This window comes from Salvia hispanica, chromosome 4 (assembly GCF_029641045.1).
Source record: "Salvia hispanica isolate PSC_SH4W2 chromosome 4, Shi_PSC_v1, whole genome shotgun sequence".
Classification (NCBI taxonomy): Eukaryota; Viridiplantae; Streptophyta; class Magnoliopsida; order Lamiales; family Lamiaceae; genus Salvia; species Salvia hispanica.
Genome location: NC_142695.1, coordinates 17,984,007 through 18,003,382, shown reverse-complemented (window position 1 = coordinate 18,003,382; position 19,376 = coordinate 17,984,007). Strand labels below are relative to the sequence as shown.

Sequence of the window (19,376 nt, the reverse complement as noted above, 5' to 3'; positions counted from 1 at the left end):
TGGAGCCTTCTCCCCACCGCCCCTCCTCCGCCGCCGCCGCGTCTGGGTCCGCCACCACGAAGAAGCGGACCAAGGCACGAGCCCAGAAGTTGCCTACAACGGAGGTGTGTGAAGAGTTCACCCCGGGAAGGACGAACTACTCCGACCCCGAATCCATCGTCTTGACGAGATGTTGGATTGATGTTTCGGAGGATCCGGTGTACGCCAACAACCAGAAGGTGACTGCGTATTGGGAGCGCATCGCCGAGAAATACAATGCGGCCAAGCCGGCATACGCATACAAGCGCCACAGGGAGCAGCTCCGCAAGCACTGGGCTCAAATAAAGAAGCAGGTAATTGTTCGCGGGGGAGTACGAGAAGTGCAAGAGGGAGCAGGGCAGTGGCGAGAGTCTCGCGGATGTGCGGGACAAAGCGATGCAGTCGTACATTTCATTGTACGACGATTTCAAGCACTACCAGTCCTGGGCGCTGTTGAGGGACAAATAGAAGTTCGTTGGTGGTGTGATTCCCCAATCGACGGCGGCGAGGAGGAGGGCGTCGAAGCGCACCCTCGCTGATTATACAAGTAGCGATAACGACGCGTCTCCAATGGACCTTAACAGTCCGGTGTTCGAGGATGAGAGTTCCGGCACACCGATGTCCTCCCGACGTCCTCCTGGCGTCAAGGTTGCCAAGGGCAAGGGCAAGGCCACATCCTCCTCCGCCGCACCGCCTGACCAGGCCCCGTCGCCGACCCTGAGTTCGACCCCGTCCGCGACTTCGACTGCGGCGCATGCGTACGCGGATTTGGCGGCCTCCTCCGACTACATGACGTTGTTGGACGCGCACACCGCCTTATTGCAGGCGACCAACCCGGCTCAAATCGAGGGCATCCAGCGGATGATCGATGGTCTCAGCCGCAAGTTAGGACTTCTCTAGACTAGCCTCTTTTTTTTTGTATTTAGTGCTTTTTTTTTTTCTTATTTTGTTATTTTTTTTTAATTAAGTAAATTTAGAATTTCCCTTTAATTATGTTGTTTTTATTTGTTTATTTTTATTTTTACAATTGCAAACATAAAAATATAAATACAAAATAGAAGTAAAATGCTTAGGGCGTCGCTTAGGGCGGGCTATAGTCCGCCCCACTGCAGGTGGAATAGGAGGAGGATAAAATGCTGACGTGGCGGTGCATAGGGCGTCGCTTAGGGAGTCCCCTTGTGGATGCCCTTAGTATGTCAATGAAGTATGATTGCTCTATTTGCACTATAGTAATTTATGATGTTTATATTAGAAGATTTTTATTAAATAAATGAAATTTAAAATTTAATATTTCTTTATTTCTCTTGATAGTATATTGCAATTATTTTTAGATTTATATATAAACTTTTTTTTATATATTTAATATTCAAGATATTTAATTTATAAATATTCAAGCTATTTAATTCAAGCTTTAGCATAAATATTCAAATTTTTGTAATGATGCGGTTAATGGTACATATGATATAGAAAAGATAATATTTACAAAGTTTTCATAAAGAACATATCTTAAACTTAGAAAAACTTATTAACCCCTCACGTCAACCCAATCATTCAGTATTTTCAATTTAAATTATAAAACAGCTACTACTATATTAAACCGTACATTCGGTGTTACTTCAACTCAAGAGGGAAATTAAAATTTCAAATCCTTTTTACTAAGTAATTATATTAAGGGCGTGTATGATAAGTTAGTAATACCAAGATAGAGAATTATATATGAACATTTCTAATTGTTTGATTATCATAGTTAGCTTAACTCGAAGCTCAATATAAGACAAGGGCCCTCTCCAATCTTACCAAAATTATAACTTTAACAATGTTTATGTAACCCACCAATTTGTCAAGTTAAGCCATGTTATTTAATATATTATACAAATTTAGATAATTTCTGTTCTATCAAACAGCAAAGGAAAAAATCATATCTTTGCATATCTTGACATGAAGCCCGTATTTTTATCATATTTTACATATCTTCTCATATCCCATCTTTTTTATCAAACGAGTCCTAATAGTATATAGTTAGAATTCATTTGACTTGTAAAATTATTCATATTTCTCTTTTTAGACTTCTCAAACTATTGGAATATTAGCTAAAAATTATGTGTATTTGCAGTTTGATAAGAGGTTTATATGGCAATATCGCGCGAATAGGTTGAAAAATAAAAATAATTCTGGAGTGGGTAGAATAGAATGAAAATAAGATAAAATAACAATCTTTTTATTTCTATCTCAAAACCTTTTCAAATAGAATTACATTTTTCTTTATTTGTATGTCTTATTTTAATTCATCCACACGTCTCCTCTTTTGTTACTCTGTATTTCTTTTATACTACTACACTCATATTAAATTTTAAAATAATATACAATCATCTGCCAATATATGAAATGTTTTATTGAGAGTGGGTTGAGAGAAGTACAAATGTCTTTTTGTTGTTGTTTATAATATTTTAATTATTTAATATTACAAATATTTATTTTAATCTGTAAATATTTTTTGTATTTATTTACTCTATATTCTTTATTTTAAGTTAATATATTTCATTATTCAAAAATCTTTTGTGCTGTAGCACAGATGGGAATACTAGTTTACTTAAAAGTCAATGTTAAATTTTAATTTTGAGTCTATTAAACAATTTCATATAGTCCTACAGTTTAAAATTTTATCAAACACAAAGTATTTAAATTAGTGGTTTTGGAAAGTTTGTCGACTTAGAACTTACAACCAATTAAAAATAATTTTAACTAATCGAAAATAGACGCAGTATTAAGTTCAAAATCGATATGACAGTTTTGCTTTGCCATCGAACTTAGACACATATATAATCTATTTTGGATGCCATAAATGTCAATTTTAATTTGGTCGGTAGGAAATTTAAAATTACACTAATTTACATAGATCCACAATCAATTAACGTTGATAACGTTATTATTTGAAATTATCTAAAAACACAAAATGATTACAAAGGATGGACTAGAAAGTCTTAACCGAGTAGGAAGAATCATCGGTGAGAGAGGAAGAATCAGCGAGCTCCTCATCTTCCGTATCCCCGGCGGCGCTCACCTTCTCCACCTCTTCCACCACCTGCTCCATCTCCGGCCTCTTCTCCGGCAGCTTCTCACAACACTTCATGCCGAGCTGCAGCAGCCTCAGCATCAGCTGGTTGGCGCCCCGATTCACCACGATCTCCGGGTCGAATATCTCCGCCGTCCACTCCTCCCTCACCGCCCTATTCACCCACGCACACAGCTCCACGCCGTTCGTCCCAGGCGGGGCCGAGTGCGCCGGTATCCGCCCCGTCAGGAGCTCGAACACGAGGCAGCCGTAGCTCCACACGTCGGATTTCTTGGAGATGCGCTTGTGGAGCTGGTACTCGGGGGTCTTGAAGCAGACCATGCGCTGCGCCGCGATCGGGGCCGCCACTAGGGACGTCAGCCCGTAGTCGCACACCAGCGCCTCCTCCTTCTCGTTCAGAAGCACGTTTGAGGATTTCAGGTTGCCGTGCGGCGCTGTGGTGTCGCTAGGCCCGCTGTGGCGGTGGAGGTGCTCCAGCGCCCTCGCGACGCCGCGTGCGGCTGCAAGACGGGAGCTCCACCGGAAGGGGACCCGCTCTCTTGTGCCCCGCCCTCCTGCTCCACCATTAATTTTGTTACTCCATTTTATGCCATGATTGTTTATAGATACTAATGCACACTAAATAAAGTAATAACTTAATTATTAATTAGAGAATTGCAAAATAAATATTAAAATTAATTAGAAATTCTGGTTGAATTCGTGATCGTAATAATCTTAAAATTATGCTAATACACATTATATTATACTCCTATAAAACTTATTAAGAATTGAAAAAATTACTAAAGACGATTGAAAACTCAAGGCCAAGACTGATATGGATATATAATGGACAAAGCCTAATAAGAAAAAATTAGCTTCTTATTTCACGTATTACTCCTTTTTTGGATATAATTGAAATAGATGGTTAAATCAGAATCGATGGCTCGACCTGAAAGAAGACCGATGACCGTCGATTCAAACTTGTTGGCCATAGTTTTGGGCAAACTTATTATTGAAACTATAACTAGGCGCTCTAGTCTCAGTACCAAAATTTTCGAATGGTAAACCAATGGTTTGTTTCAAATCGGATAAAAACAATGATGGTTTTGAATCGAACCGTAACTATCAATTTCGGTTAAAAATTAGAACCGCAAGAACCATTCACAGGCCTAATCCAGTAGTACAATACTCCATGAAACCGAAACCGACGGTTTCTAGCTGTGCAACATCACTAGATTGAAAAGAGTCACACAAATCCGGTTTGAGTAAAAGAAAATATCTAAAATTACTATAGAATTTAATTAATATTCAATATAAAAAACAGTAACATCACATTTATTCTACCTAGATCTTATAAAATAAGATAAGAGTTTAATTTGTAAGATAACAAGATTACCATGAAGTCGATTGAAGAGATTCCCATGCGGTAGAAAACGGTATAGAAAAAGCCTATGTTCACCCTTGGAGTGATAATACGCAAGAAGTGGCAACAAATTGGGGTGTCTAATCGCAGCAATCCCTCTCACTTCTCTCACAAACTCCTCACTGCTCAAAGGCTTCAAATCAACAAGTCTCTTCACCACCACCGCCTCTCCGCTCTCCGTCAACGCCTTATAGCTCCCCTTCCCCAATCCTTCCGCCGAGGCCCTCAGCAGATCATCCAGCTCCAGCTCCGGCCTGCCGCCTCCGTCATCCACGAACACCAGCTTCCCATCCCCCCCTCCGGGGCTCCTCCTCTCCATGATCGTGCTGTCGTGCTGCTCTCTGTCTCGACGAGGCAGGACCACCACGCCCTGCACCTTTGCAGCCGCGGCAGCTCTCTTGAGCTTGGCGTATTTCTTGTAGTATATGATGAGGAGGAAGAGGATGACGACGAGGACGACGACATTGCCCACCACTAGAATGGGTAGGAGGTGTGAGCTGCCGTTGGCGGCGTTGCATGAGGCGGCTGCGGAGAAGAGGAGGGTGGTGGTGAGTAGTAGGGGAATGGGTGGAAAAGGAATGTGCATTGTGAAAGTGAGGGCATTGTGGAATTAGGATGAGGTTTAATTAGGGCTTTGTTTGTAGATATTCCAATGGAATTCTTGGACAGCTCAGAGTTGAAAATTTGGTTGTGGTATGGAACAAGGAAGTTGTTTTATCTCTGTCTGAGAATCCCAGGAAATTGTGTGCATGCTTCTACTGGATAATGTTTATCTATTGGGATTAAATGATTAATTAATGGGAGAGTTCATCTCTTGCTTCTTGGTTTTCAACCGATAAATCCTATGTTGCTTTATTAGTGTAATAGAGTTAGATGAATGTTATGCTATTACCTAGTGAGCATTATTTATTCATGACTACCATTTTCACTTTCATTTTGATATTAAATATCACATTCCCCTAATTCATCTACTCAAATTTTACTGTAAAATGGTGTATATAAAAATAAGACTCACGTTCCACTAACTTTTACCACTTACTCTTCAATCAAGAGCATGCACAGTGCTAGACTCAAAATCCAACCACAAACCCATTTTTCAAATGCCATGTCAGCCTTTTAAATTCCAACCCCCGAAAGCTACAATGCAGCTGTAGAGAATTCCTAGCATTCTTCTACGGAGCCGTCGATTACCCTAGCATTTTTCAATAGAGACGCGCCGTCGATTACCGGCGGCAGGTCGGCATGGAGAGGTGAACACTGTGGCGGCGGCGCGAAGGCAGAATCATGGAACCCTAGTGACTCTTCATCTATCTAATGTTACGATGTCTCTGATCTCCACAATGGAGAATAAATAACCATTATATAGATGAAGAGTCACTAGGGTTCCATGATTGTTGGGCTTATGGACTAATATAATTGTAGCCCAACTATAATTAATTAATCCATATTAATCTAATTCTAGCCCATTTCCTTTCAATCTCCCACTTGGACTAGCATTAGATATAATACGCAGTTCCAACTTTGTACCCTTGAGCGGATCAAAATACACTTATAGTGTGACCCTTTAGGCCCTCATTATCGACGACGATCTAAACGAAGTCTGCACAAAACTCCTAGACTGCGTTGGCAGCGTAGCTCGATATATGAAGGACGTTTACGTGAATTCGGTAAACAAGCCTTTACATAAAGTTTATAGTAATATCCTTTCATTCACGAACCACCCGATTGAGCCTAAGATTTGTCATGTGTCATCCAAATAGCTCAATCACTTTATCTCATCTTTATTAAATGACCCATTTGATCATATTCAATCACTTTAATTGAATATATCTTTGCATTGGCCAATGACTTAGTGGTCAAGTAATATAGAGAATTTGAGTGTTCTCTCGAAATTCTAATCGAGGAATGAATCTCATTCTTGGCTCAACTACCATTTTCATTTATCTTATGATGTACCCAACACAAGTCCGTGTCTTAATCCTCCGAGGGGAGGCAAAGCGTTGTACAAGGTCAAAGCACACCACTCAACAAACAAAATGTGTAATGACCTCAGATCCAAGGACTATTACATACTTCATGCACTAATAAACTGTAGACACTTAACAAAACAGTTTAATAGTAGGGTATACCAATACTCTCCAAAGTATACCATGTGTCCATCACGAGTATCAAATATCTCATAGTTGTGAGAACAACTACATTCTCGAAGAATGTGATGCAAACCTCATGCTAACCTATAACATATCATCAATATCCCATTCTTGATGATCATTGGTTAGGGATATTTTAGAATTATACTATATCATTAATGTCTCACACCATTAACGACAGCCATAATTCAAGGGAACAAATATTTAGAATAAAGACAAACATTTAAACAGTTATTCCAATAAGTGCACAAAACCCGTAGAAAATAAAATTTTCATTGAATGTGATCAAGTAATATTGTCTCAACACAAAATGTTTCTAAGACATAAAACTTTAACTCCCACTGATTCAAAGCCATCTACCAACATGCTTAACACCTAAGCTCTCAAAGTGCTTGTTGTGTTTTGCTATACATAACGGTTTAGTGAAAGGATCAGCTAAATTATCATCAGTGGGTACTCTTTCTAATTTTATGTCTCCTCTTTCAATTATTTCTCTGATCAGATGATATCTTCTAGGAACATGCTTGTTTCTGTTCGTAGCTCTGGGTTCTTTTGCTTGCGCAACAGCACCAGTGTTGTCACAGTACAAAGGTATTGCACTACTGGCACTTGGAACGACATCCAGTTCCTTAACGAACTCTAACAAAGCAACAGCTTCTTTGGCAGCTTCAGATGCAGCAATATACTCGGCTTCGGTGGTGGAATCGGCAGTTGTACCTTGTTTGGAACTATTCCAACTCACTGCTCCACCATTGAGGATAAAAACATATCCAGACTGAGACTTATAATCGTCATGGTCTGTTTGGAAACTAGCATCAGTATACCCAGTAACTGATAACTCTGGTTGTCCACCATAGACTAAGAAATATTCTTTAGTCCTTCTAAGGTACTTAAGAATAGTCTTAACAGTTTTCCAATGTTCCTCACCGGGATTTTGCTGAAATCTGCCTGTCATGCTAAGCGCATAGGCCACATCTGGCCTAGTAGATATCATGGCATACATAATAGATCCTATAGCCGAAGCATATGGGATCCTCTTCATGTTGTCTCTTTCTTTGTCATTAGAAGGACAATCCTTCTTTGACAATACAATGCCATGTCCCATAGGAAGAAAACCTTTCTTAGAATTCTCCATTGAGAAGCGCCTTAACAACTTGTCTATGTAAGTGGATTGTGATAATCCCAACATCCTATTTGGTCTATCTCGATAGATCTTAATTCCAAGGATATAGGAAGCATCACCCAGATCCTTCATCATAAAGGATCTAGACAACCATTCTTTCACGGATTGCATCATGGAACGATCGCTTCCCATAATCAAGATGTCATCAACATATATGATAAGGTATACGACGTTTCCATTTTCGCGTTTACTATAAACGCATGGATCCTCTTTGCTTCTGACAAAACCAAACGATTTGATTGTTCTGTCAAAACAAATATTCCAACTCCTCGAAGCTTGCTTAAGTCCATAAATGGACTTCTTTAGCTTGCACACTGCATTCGGCCTTTCTTTCGATACAAAACCTTCAGGTTGTGTCATATAGACATCGCCTTCTAATTCTCCATTGAGAAATGCGGTTTTGACATCCATTTGCCAAATATCAAAATTGTAGTATGCAGCAATTGCAAGTAATATCCTAATGGACTTGATCTTAGCAACTGGCGAAAAGGTTTCATCATAGTCAATGCCTTCGCGCTGACTATAACCCTTTGCCACTAACCTAGCCTTGTAGGTTTGTACTTTGCCATCTGCATCTCTCTTCTTTTTGAAGATCCATTTGCAGCCTATGGGGTAAACCCCATCTGGCAAGTCAACTAGTTCCCAGACTAAGTTGAAGTACATCGAGTCCATTTCAGATATCAAGGCTTCTAGCCACTTCTCTCGATCGGTGTCTGACACCGCCTCGGTATAGGTCTTAGGCTCATCATCATCTAAATCAACTTCATCATCTTGGTTCTCAACCATTAGATTCAGTCTCTCAGGTGGACGACGAGTCCTTCTAGGCCTATTGAGTTGGTTTTGCTCTAGTTCAGGCTGTTCATTCTGTATGTGAGAAGATTCAGGAATATCACTATGATTTTCTTGAGGTGGAGGTGATGCGACTATTGCATCATCTTGTCTTTGATGCATCTCATTGTCTTGAGGAGGTTCTTCGAGAGTCTCTCTAAGGTCCTCTCTAAGAGTAATTTCCCCTCCCAATAGATCATCAAAAACACCCACTGAGTTATTGTCCAATCCAGTGGATAATACCTCATCCTCATTGTTATCTTGTGGTTCTTGAATTTCTTCAAGATCTACTATATTTTGACCTTGTTCCTTGGAGACATAACTGTTTTCAAGAAACGTCACATTCCTAGAGATTATCACCTTGTGATCTCCAGGGTAGTAGAATTCATATCCTCTAGTTTGTTTAGGATATCCCACAAAGTAACACTTCTCACTTTTAGATTCCAACTTATCAGTCATTTGTTTCTTAACAAAAGCTGGACAACCCCAAGTCCGCATATAGTTAAGACAAGGCTTTTTGCCATACCATAACTCATATGGTGTTTTCTCAACTGATTTGGATGGAACTCTATTCAGAATGTAAATAGCAGTCAATAAAGCATGACCCCAGAGAAATAAAGGGAGACTAGCTAAACTCATCATGGATCGAACCATATCTAATAATGTTCGGTTTCTCCTTTCAGATACTCCATTCATTTGTGGTGTACCAGGAGGTGTCCAGTCCGACTGAATCCCATGTGATTTCAAGTAATCAAGAAATTCTCGGCTTAAGTATTCCCCTCCTCGATCTGATCGAAGAGTTTTGATACTTTTCCCAAGTTGTTTCTCTACTTCACACTTAAACTCTTTAAATTTCTCAAAGGCCTCAGATTTGTGTTTCATAAGATACACATATCCATACCTTGTCAAATCATCAGTGAAAGTAATGAAGTACGAATAACCACCTTTTGCTTGAGTTGGAAACGGTCCGCACACATCTGTGTGGATCAACTCTAACACATCATTAGCACGCACCCCTTTCCCAGAAAGTGGCTTGTTGGTCATCTTTCCTTTGAGACAGAATTCACAAGCACCATATGATTCAAAATCAAATGAATTTAGATAGTCTAACTTTCTCAATCTTGCTATTCTTTTCTCATTGATATGACCAAGTCTACAATGCCAAAGATAAGTAGCATTATCCGTATTACATAGCTTAAGCCTTTTATTTTGCACATTGAGAATGTTCCGTTTGCATTCAAGCATATATAATCCATTCTCTAAAGAGGCATTTCCATAAAACAATCCATTATTAGAAAACGAGCATCTGTTGTTTGCAAAATGGAAGGAAAAACCTTCGATGTCCAACATCGGAATGGAAACAATATTCCTAGAAATAACTGGAACAAAATAACAATTGTGTAAATCTAGTCTATGTCCTGAGGGAAGATCTAATCTATATGTTCCCACGCGTTCGGCAGCAACTTTTGCTCCATTTCCAACGCGAAGGTCTACTTCCCCAGGCCTCACTTTCCTGCTGTCTATTAGACCTTCCACATTATTACAAATGTGTGAACCACAAGCGGTATCCAATACCCAGGATTGAGAGTTATTCATAGACATATTTATCTCAATGACAAACATAGCTGAGCTCCCACTCATTGCACCTTGTGCCTTGAGTTTTGGGCAGTCTCTCTGCCACTCCGTGAAATTTGACCTAGTCAATTTGTTTGTTTCCATCATACACTCACAAGATAAGTTTGACATATTATCTGAACATAAAATAAAATGAAAGCAAATTAGAAAAACATACAAAGATCATATTCGCATCACTAATCATGCAAGGGTTTATTGTATTGATTAGCTCCCACTAATTTTAACATATATTATGTCCCCCAAACATAAAATACGAATTTATATCAAATATAAATTTTAGTGGTCCAAGATCCAAGTCTATATAGTTGTAGCCTCTGCGAGGGCTGATGACTACAATAATATCACTAGGTAGGCCTCCAAGCCAATTGTAACAACAATTTTACAATTCTTGGTTTATTAATCTAATTAATATACATCCATAAATTATTTTGGTTGCGAGGGCTACACAAAATAATTTAAGCAAGTCAACCCCATCACACAATGCCAACCATGCATCTATGAATGAGCCTAAGCCTTGTGGATTTAGAGTAAACGCGAGGGCATAAAACTCGTGGTCGAAAAGGCTAGGAACATCAGACAATTATGATGGACGACGCGTTTGTTTCAAAACAAGACTTGTATTTTATGGGGAAAAATTGTGATACTAGTTATGTGAATATAATATCCAATATTACATTTCAAACAATTACTGGGCGCCGCCTACCCAGACATAGTATAACACGGACTACAAATACTGGGCGCCGCCTACCCAGACATAGTATAACACGGACTACACATACTGGGCGCCGCCTACCCAGACAATAAAACGGTCTCTAACTACTATAGTTGAATTAAATAAGCATAAATCAAATAGCATGCTTATCACATAGGATATCAAATAATGCTCAATAAATAAATCAAATTTTATTTTCTAATTACATGTGAACTAAACGATTATATCAATTCCGAATCAATATAATTGTAAATATAATATTAATTCCAAATTAATATTGTGCTGTGGAGTACATATTATCATTTCCAGATGATAACTATATCGCAATTTGTTAATCTAATTAACAAAATTAATCCAATCTATATTAATTCTAAATTAATAAATTTGTTAATCAAGTAATAACTCCAAAATTATCATCAAGCATATATATTATTTATTATTCCAAAAATAATATTAACAAATTCTAGCTCATTAATCTAATTAATAAATTAATCATCTAATCTATATCAATTCCAAACTAATATAAACAGATATTTAATATTAATTCTAAACTAATATTAAAAACGTATTCACTATTATTATTCAAAATAATGATAGTAAATAATTTATTAACTTGATTGATATTTTGTAATTGGATTAGTATTATTAATTCTAAATTAATAATGTACTTTAATTAAGTAACAATGACCCAAACCATCTGATTTTAGATAATAGTAGCCTAGCTACTTTAGCCCACTATGGTTACATTATTACAAAATTGAAGTCCAAATCGTGGCATTCCATTCAAATTGCAGTCCAACTGCAGTTACCCAAAATACATGATTCGGATCCGACCCGGATCTTCAATGCCCATTAGGGTTCTTGGAAAAGAACAGTCGCCGCCTCCATGGTTCTGCCTTCGCGCCGCCGCCACAGTGTTCACCTCTCCATGCCGACCTGCCGCCGGTAATCGACGGCGCGTCTCTATTCACCATGAACTGCCCCCTCCCAATCTGCTCTCCTTTCGTCGATTCCAGCGTCTTACGCTGATTTACGACCGTTTACTTTCACAAACAGCCGTCGTCTCGGTGAAGGAGAGGCAAAGAGGAGGAGTATCGCGACCGGGGTCACGTTGGGTATGAGAACACGACCAGACTCGTCCAAAAGATGGTCGATCTCGTGCTCTCTCCGACGCCAAGCACCGTGCCCTCTCCGATGTGCCCAGCACGGCCACAACATAGCCCTTTTCGTTCCGCGTCCAACGCACCGAACAAGAGGCAGTGAATTGTATCAATTCCAATTTTGAATAAAATCATGTTTACGAAAAGATGCAGGTTTGTTTTCCAAACCATTCTAGCTCTCAACTTTAATTTCGAAAAATAATTGAGTAAATTTTCAATTCTCAAAGTTTGCTTGGAATCCTATTCCAGTTTCAAAGATGCGAAACATGTCAAAAGGTTTCGAATCTAGTTCATGATAAAAGTTTGCAATGAAAAATAAATTCTCAGTTCTCCTTAAATCATAAATTGTGGAAATCTGATTCCCATACTCGAATAATTTTCGAAATGTTGAAGTTTGAAATCTAATTTCTCATCTTTGAAATCCAATTTCAGTTTCTGTCGAAACTATTAAACCAATTACAAAAGAAAAGGTTTGATTTCTAAAATCGTCCACATATAACCAAATCACAAAACAATTATGAATCAAGCCCCGGGCTCTGATACCACTATTGGTAATTCTTGTAATCATCTAATGAGCGCAGCGGAAATTTGCATACAAGAATACAGATCTAGATTCATAATCATGTTGCAAGTTGAGCATGTAAAACACAACGGAATTAAATCTTACTTGTTGTGTTGTTTTCTTCTTCGATTGATTCCTGCAAGTTGAATCCACTACTATCGAGGTCCACGTGCAATCCAATCCGATGCAGGAACTATCCCGGTACAATTGCTCCGTAGAAGAATGCTAGGAATTCTCTACAAAGCTTTACGTATTTTCTCTCTAATGTTACGATGTCTCTGATCTCCACAATGGAGAATAAATAACCATTATATAGATGAAGAGTCACTAGGGTTCCATGATTGTTGGGCTTATGGACTAATATAATTGTAGCCCAACTATAATTAATTAATCCATATTAATCTAATTCTAGCCCATTTCCTTTCAGCAGCCCGCCTCATATTCCGGATACAACTCAATTTCACAAAATCATTCGAAAAAGAAAATGAAAACTACTTCATATTAATTCAAAATAAAACTTACTCCACATAAATGCAAAGATAAAAAAAAATACAATAAAATAAATAAATAATTCCCAATTTTTTCCAAGTTTCAAGACTATTTTCGACCGGTGGGCGTCCTCCTCCGAAGTCTTCTAGGTAGAGTATGCTCAGAGGGCCGACTGGTACGAGTGCCACATCAATGCTTCCCCAACAAATTTTATGCTCAGGTCCAATTCGGCGGCGGCGGGGAAGCGGAGGCGGAGGTGGACGATTGGGAGGCAGCGGACTTGCCCTTCCGCTTCGCAGTTTTTTGACCCATGGGACGAACATCAGGCGCCACGTGTTCCCAAAACTCTCCTCCAACCCATCGCCACAGTTGCAGGTGTAATGCCCCGAGGCATTGTTCTTCGCTCTCTTGGGGCAACACAGAGAGTGCCAGATGCAAACTTCAGGTGGTCCAAGACCACGAGGTACATGTCGTACAATCGAAACTCTTTGTTTTCTTGCTCACGGAACAAGTCGAAACTTGGCCCGAATGTCGTCCAAAATCGCTCCGCTCTGCCAGAGTTTCTCCACATTGGTGACAATACTGGCAAATTTCGACAGATATGTATGGATCTGCTACCAGTGCTTCTGAAGATTGTCCCACTTGTGCGCCTTTGCCCAGGTGGCTTCGTTCGGTTGTAGCCTTAGCAATCCTCACCCAAAAAGTGCGAACACTTTGCCCAAAATCGATAATCGGATCCTCTAAGACATCAACAAAGCACCTAGCAACTATCTTCGACTCCTCGATTGAATAATTCTTCCCGCCCATAGCAAAAGCCTTCACATTGTCTTTGCCCTTGCCCTTCGATTGGGAACCAGACGTGATCTCTTCCTCGAAGGAAGAAGTGGGCTCCATATCCAAAATCACGTAGTCATCTAGGTTGATTCAAGATGCATCAGTACCCAGAATATCGAAATCTGGGACTGTTATTTGTGTGGCTGGAACCTGAGTGTCCAGAGCTTCAGGTGCCGGAGTAGCTGGTGCTGGTGCTGGTGCTGGCTGAAATGGTGGAATATTATTCCATGTATTCCCGTTTTTTGTGCCTAACTCAAAGCATTAGCCATGGCCATGAACGCAGTTTGAGCATTTGGATCCATTTCCGAAAAAAAATTAGAGTGAGTATGAAAATGAGAGGTGTGATAAATGAAATGAAGTTGTAGGTATTTATAGAAGAAATTAATTCGCCCTTCGTCCCAAGGTAGTTGGGGGCATTTCTTTTGGGCACGAAATTTAAGAAATTGATGTATTAAAGGTTAAAATGGTGCGAGTAAAATAAGAGAGTTTAACATGAGAGAAAATAAAGTTTTGCCAAAAATAGAAATAACTTAACTACATTGGGACAATCCAAAAATGAATACAACTCAACTACTTTGGGACGGAGGGAGTACTATAATATACTCTCTCCATCCCTGAAAATTTGTCACTTATTTCTACTTCCGTCCACCCTTTAAAATTTGTCACCTTTTATTTTTACATCATTTTTTGTAGTGGACACCACATTCCACTAACTCATTCTCACTCACATTTTACTCCCTCCGTCCCAAGATAAGTGAGCAAAAACATTTCAGCACCGGATTTAAGGAAATGAGGTTTGCTAGTAAGTGGAAAGTGAATAAAGTAAGAGAGCTAATAAAGTAGAGAGAAAAGTAAGAGAGAGAATACCAAAAAAGAAAATGGCTCACTTATCTTGGGACGTCCCAAAGAGGAATATGAGTCGTTTATCTTGGGACGGAGGGAGTATTATTAAACAAATATATAAAAGTATGACCTATATGCAACTAACTTTCTATTACATTTCTTAAAATCTGTGACGAGTCAAATGGTGACAAATTATTAGGGACAGATGGAGTTGTTTATAATTTTTAAAAAAAGAGAGAAATTGAGAACAGCGGCCGCGGCTGCTACAATGCAGCCGCAAGGCCGGCAATTCAGCTGGGAAGTAGGCTGGCGGCTGAGCCGCCGCACGTCCTGAAGTAGCTAAAGTGCAGCCCCAAGTAATCAGAAAATAAACTACTATGTTAGTTCCAAATCCCCAAGATCAGAGGAAAGTGATCCCTACTCTCAAGGCTCCAATTCAGGATGGAGGGATCATCCTAATTTTAGCCATGGGAACACCTAGGCCAAGCAGCAGATCACTGTAGTGGTAATTTCAACTGTCAGCAAAAAAAAGTACAGTTACAGAATAGATTATATTCTCTCAAATGGAATAAACTCCCTCGCTGCTGCGATAATGAACAATGTCATCCCAAGTTCTGCTGAGTGGTGCTGAAAGGTCGATAACTCAATATTATGTCAAAGTGTGGTAATTTCAAAACTCCGTCCTCCTCAAACTATGAAGGTTTCTCCTATTTAGGTTTTCTTGGCACTGTGGGCAATTCATTCATACTCTAAGTCTTATCCAATTCAAGTTTACTCAGCTCTGGTAGAAGTCTTACCAATGCTTATTAAGGGAATCCACCCTACATAGGTCATCATTTCAGCAACTTTGCTACAGCTATAACATCTTTGAATAACCATCTCTTAAGGAGAAACAACACTCAAACCCACATATTACCATCCTAATCATCCTTGTTAGTTCTATACAAAACTACAAATGCTATTCATACTTATTTTTCGTTTTCTCCAAATAAGTGCAGATGCTCTGTCTTGCTGCATCAGTAACTGGATAAAAAAAATATAATATCACCCTACTTCTGGCCAGTCACTCATTGAGAACTCACTCTAACAGGGTGGAAGCAAGGGGTTCTCAAGCTAAAAACTCATAAGTACCACTTTTCTATTTGATTCCATGATCTTTGCTTCCTGGTTCTAAGTAAGGTGAGGATCACTAGTCCACAGATTTTGGGGAACAATTTATGTTGTCGAAAGATAGCCATTGAAAAACAGAAATTCACTTTACATTTTATTGTTACATGTATATATGCATTTGATATGTGAAGTAGATAACTAGTTAATTTGATTTAGTATGCAGGCTGCCATCACTTTTAAAATTCATAGAGGGCAATAGCAAAAGTAATGCTTCCCCTCCCACATAGAATGAAACTGAGCTAAACTTATTGCCAAGAAGCAAAAAGCATGAAAAACGTTGTTGCCTAATAGGTACTACTAAAGTCAAAACGATAGGCACGTCTACCATCTCCGCATTGTACTAATGAAAACTCATCCATTCGTGTTCCTTTCAGAAATCATTGTTGCTAAGAGAAAGAGAACGGTTATTTAACTCAAAATAGATAGCACAGACAGTGCCACACAAATCACATCTTCAATGTTAGTTATGAGTAAAACAACAAGCTAATCAATTAAGAAACCAAAATAATGGGAATTCTATATATTGCATCAAAGAACCACATCAACCACAAAACTCAGGAATCAAAAGCATTTGAACAAGAATAGGTACACATCAAATAAACAATAATGCATAATACTATTACACAACATCATGAAGGATGATATATCTCTTTAATCTGGTGCTTTACCTTCCGTCAAAAGTAAATACTCTTATCTATATGTATAGTTCTAGTATAACAACTAATAATCTGCACAAAAACCACACATTCTCACAACGAACACCAAATGCAAGTTAAGAACAGGAAAATTCTGATAAAGTAAAATCACTTGGAAACTAAAAGCATCTCGGGTTTCTTAGCCTTACTGGGAGTGTTAACATTCGAACCAGTACCATTGGCAGCCGCCGCATTGGCAGCTTCACGCATCCCCTTATCAAGCTGGATCAAACTCCTTGTAGCTAGAATTGCTTGCGGAGCCAGATCATGTGAAGCCCTAGCATATAGGCGCCGCACAGCCACAGACGCTGCATCCTTCACCTCATCAGCATTCAAAGGCCCCAGCAAACAATGCCCCAAAATTCTCAAAATAGGCTGCAACAATTCCCATGGCAGAGGAATTCTAAAGTTCTCCTCATTCATTTCTGCTGAATTACCGTTTTCGATTTCTAAATTCTTAACACTCTCCACCACATGATCGATCTCGTCTTGTTCAACCCTAGTATCATCCCCAAATCCGTTCTCACTCCATCGCCCCTCATTCTTCTCCACAAAATTCTCTGGTTTTCCGTCGAGCTCTGAAGCGCAGGGGCAATCCAAGCCCGCCCAAACAGCGGCAAAATTGCAGAAGTCAAGCTTTGACCAACTCGGCATCTGCGAGATCTGCTTGTAGTAGCAATCCAGCGCGACGCCAACAATGCAAGCGCGCTTGGTGGACTTAACCGCCATCTGCGGCTCCAGCGGTGGCGAGATAACTCCAATGGAAGGCGTGCTAGGGTCCGAATTAGGGCTGGACGAGTTAGGGTTGTTGCGCGGAGCGTGATAGAGCGACGGCTGCGATAGATCGGGGATGGAGACGGTGACTGCCTTGCCGTTGCGCGATTTCGTCTCGGAAGTGTAGAGCGCTAAGATGACGGCCTCGAAGCCGGAGAGGGAACTCGGAGCTTCGGAGTCGGGGTGGTGGATCCGGTGAAGGTAGACGGAGGCGAGGAGCGGGAGGGCAGAGAGGACGACGAGGCGGAGATCGGGGTCGGAGGAGAGGAAGGTGTCGTAGAGCCAGTGGCAGACGGGATCGTCGGCGGAGCCGGAGGAGGGGGCGGAGAGGGCGGAGGAGAGGAGGGAGTAGGCGGACGAGGAGAGGAGGAGGGAGCGAGCGGGGCGGTCGGTGTCGGCGAGGGAGGAGAGAGGGTCGTGGTGGGGAGAGGAAGGGAGGAGAGAGGAGAGAAGGTGGATGCGGGAGCGGGCTCTGGAGATGGACTCCCACCAGGAGTGCATAGGATCGGAGGAGTGGCCATTGTTGGTGGGGTTGGAATTGGAGATGGGTTGGCGGTGGTGAGAGGAGGAAGAGGAGGTGGAAGAAGGGGAACCGCCGTGGAGGTGGAAGTCCATGGTGGTGGTGGTAATGACCGCCAACTCCGGAGGAAATTATGTTAAGACTTTATCAGTATATGACTTTACCGTTTACTCCATAGTACTCCAGTTTTTTACTTAATTTAATGACCGAATTGCCCTAGCAATTTCTGTAATGCCGTTAATAATTCGAAATTTGAAAATAATTCAACTGTATATTCCGGTGAAGATTTATTACTCGAAAATCAGCCTCATTTCATGGTCAAATTATATATGTTGTGATTATATGTAAAATGGTTTTAGAGCATTAGCAATGGAGGGCCCCCTCGGCCCCCCATAGTGGAAAATGGGCCGCCAAGCGCCCCCTCCCTCTCTCCCCCATACGGCCGATGTATCGGTTCGACCCGTTGAGGAAGGCTTTCCGATCGGCCCTCCATTGTGGAGGAAGGGCCGCCGGTCGGCCCTCTCACCTTTTTTTTTTTTTTTTTTTCTATATATATCTCCATTTCCCATCACTTTCACACCATTCCTCCACTTTCCAACACTTTGATCACTTTCCACACTTATCTTTTCACTCTACACCTCCTCTCTCTACAAAATGGATTCCGACAACTCTCCCCAAGTATCCGGCGACGGAAGCCCATACACGGGCGGAACCCAAATTCCGCCCGTATCCCAAACTCCACCCACTCTGCAAAATCCCTACTTCAACCAACCTCCACTATCGGCGCAAAACCCCTACTTTAACCAAGTTCCTGGAGGTAACATATTCGGTGGAGGATTCACTCCTTATTTTCCCGGAAATCAACCTGCGGCCTTCCCTCAAATCTCCGGGAGCACCTTTGTCGGTGCTGGTCGGCCAATTACCCCACAGGCGTTCCACTGGAGCATCGGAAGAGGAATCGACCCGAATTATGGGACGCGGTGTACCGGCCAGAGATGCTGAGTTCTACACCCGACACTCACGGATCTACAACTTTTACAATCACAAATCCGAGCTTTAGTACGGAAGTATGAAGTGGAGGAGATGCACCCATCACCTCCAAAAGAGAAGGAGAAGGGGAAGGGGAAGAGGAAGGGGAAGGGGAAGGGGAAGGAGAAGGTGCAAGCGAAGGGGACGGCCGCGGACCCGGAGGCACCTTCGACGCCTGCTCCGAAGGGTAGAAGGCCGCGAACACATTATACGGAAGCTGAGACGCTTGCTCTGGCAAGGGTTTGGATCGATATCGGCGAGGATGCGGTTGTGTCGAACAACCAACGGAAGCTTGGCTT

At 40.8% G+C, this 19,376-nt stretch overlaps 2 protein-coding genes and 1 pseudogene across 2 annotated transcripts; all 3 read right to left on the bottom strand.

The window, feature by feature from the left end:
- Nucleotides 1-2,883: 2,883 nt before the first annotated feature.
- Nucleotides 2,884-5,587, bottom strand: LOC148927389 (putative inactive receptor kinase At2g26730). Its single transcript, XM_089057788.1, has 2 exons — nt 4,467-5,587; nt 2,884-3,645 (listed from the first exon to the last, which is right to left on the bottom strand). Exons 1-2 carry the CDS (start codon nt 5,077-5,079, stop codon nt 2,990-2,992), a joined length of 1,269 nt encoding a protein of 422 aa, XP_088913914.1. The 5' UTR covers nt 5,080-5,587; the 3' UTR covers nt 2,884-2,989.
- Nucleotides 5,588-6,989: 1,402 nt separating this feature from the next.
- Nucleotides 6,990-7,685, bottom strand: LOC148927388 (secreted RxLR effector protein 161 pseudogene; annotated as a pseudogene).
- An 8,944-nt stretch (nt 7,686-16,629) lies between these two features.
- Nucleotides 16,630-18,204, bottom strand: LOC125194326 (uncharacterized). The gene has a single exon (XM_048092490.2). It carries the CDS (start codon nt 18,141-18,143, stop codon nt 16,863-16,865), a length of 1,281 nt encoding a protein of 426 aa, XP_047948447.1. The 5' UTR covers nt 18,144-18,204; the 3' UTR covers nt 16,630-16,862.
- Between the last annotated feature and the right edge of the window lie 1,172 nt (nt 18,205-19,376).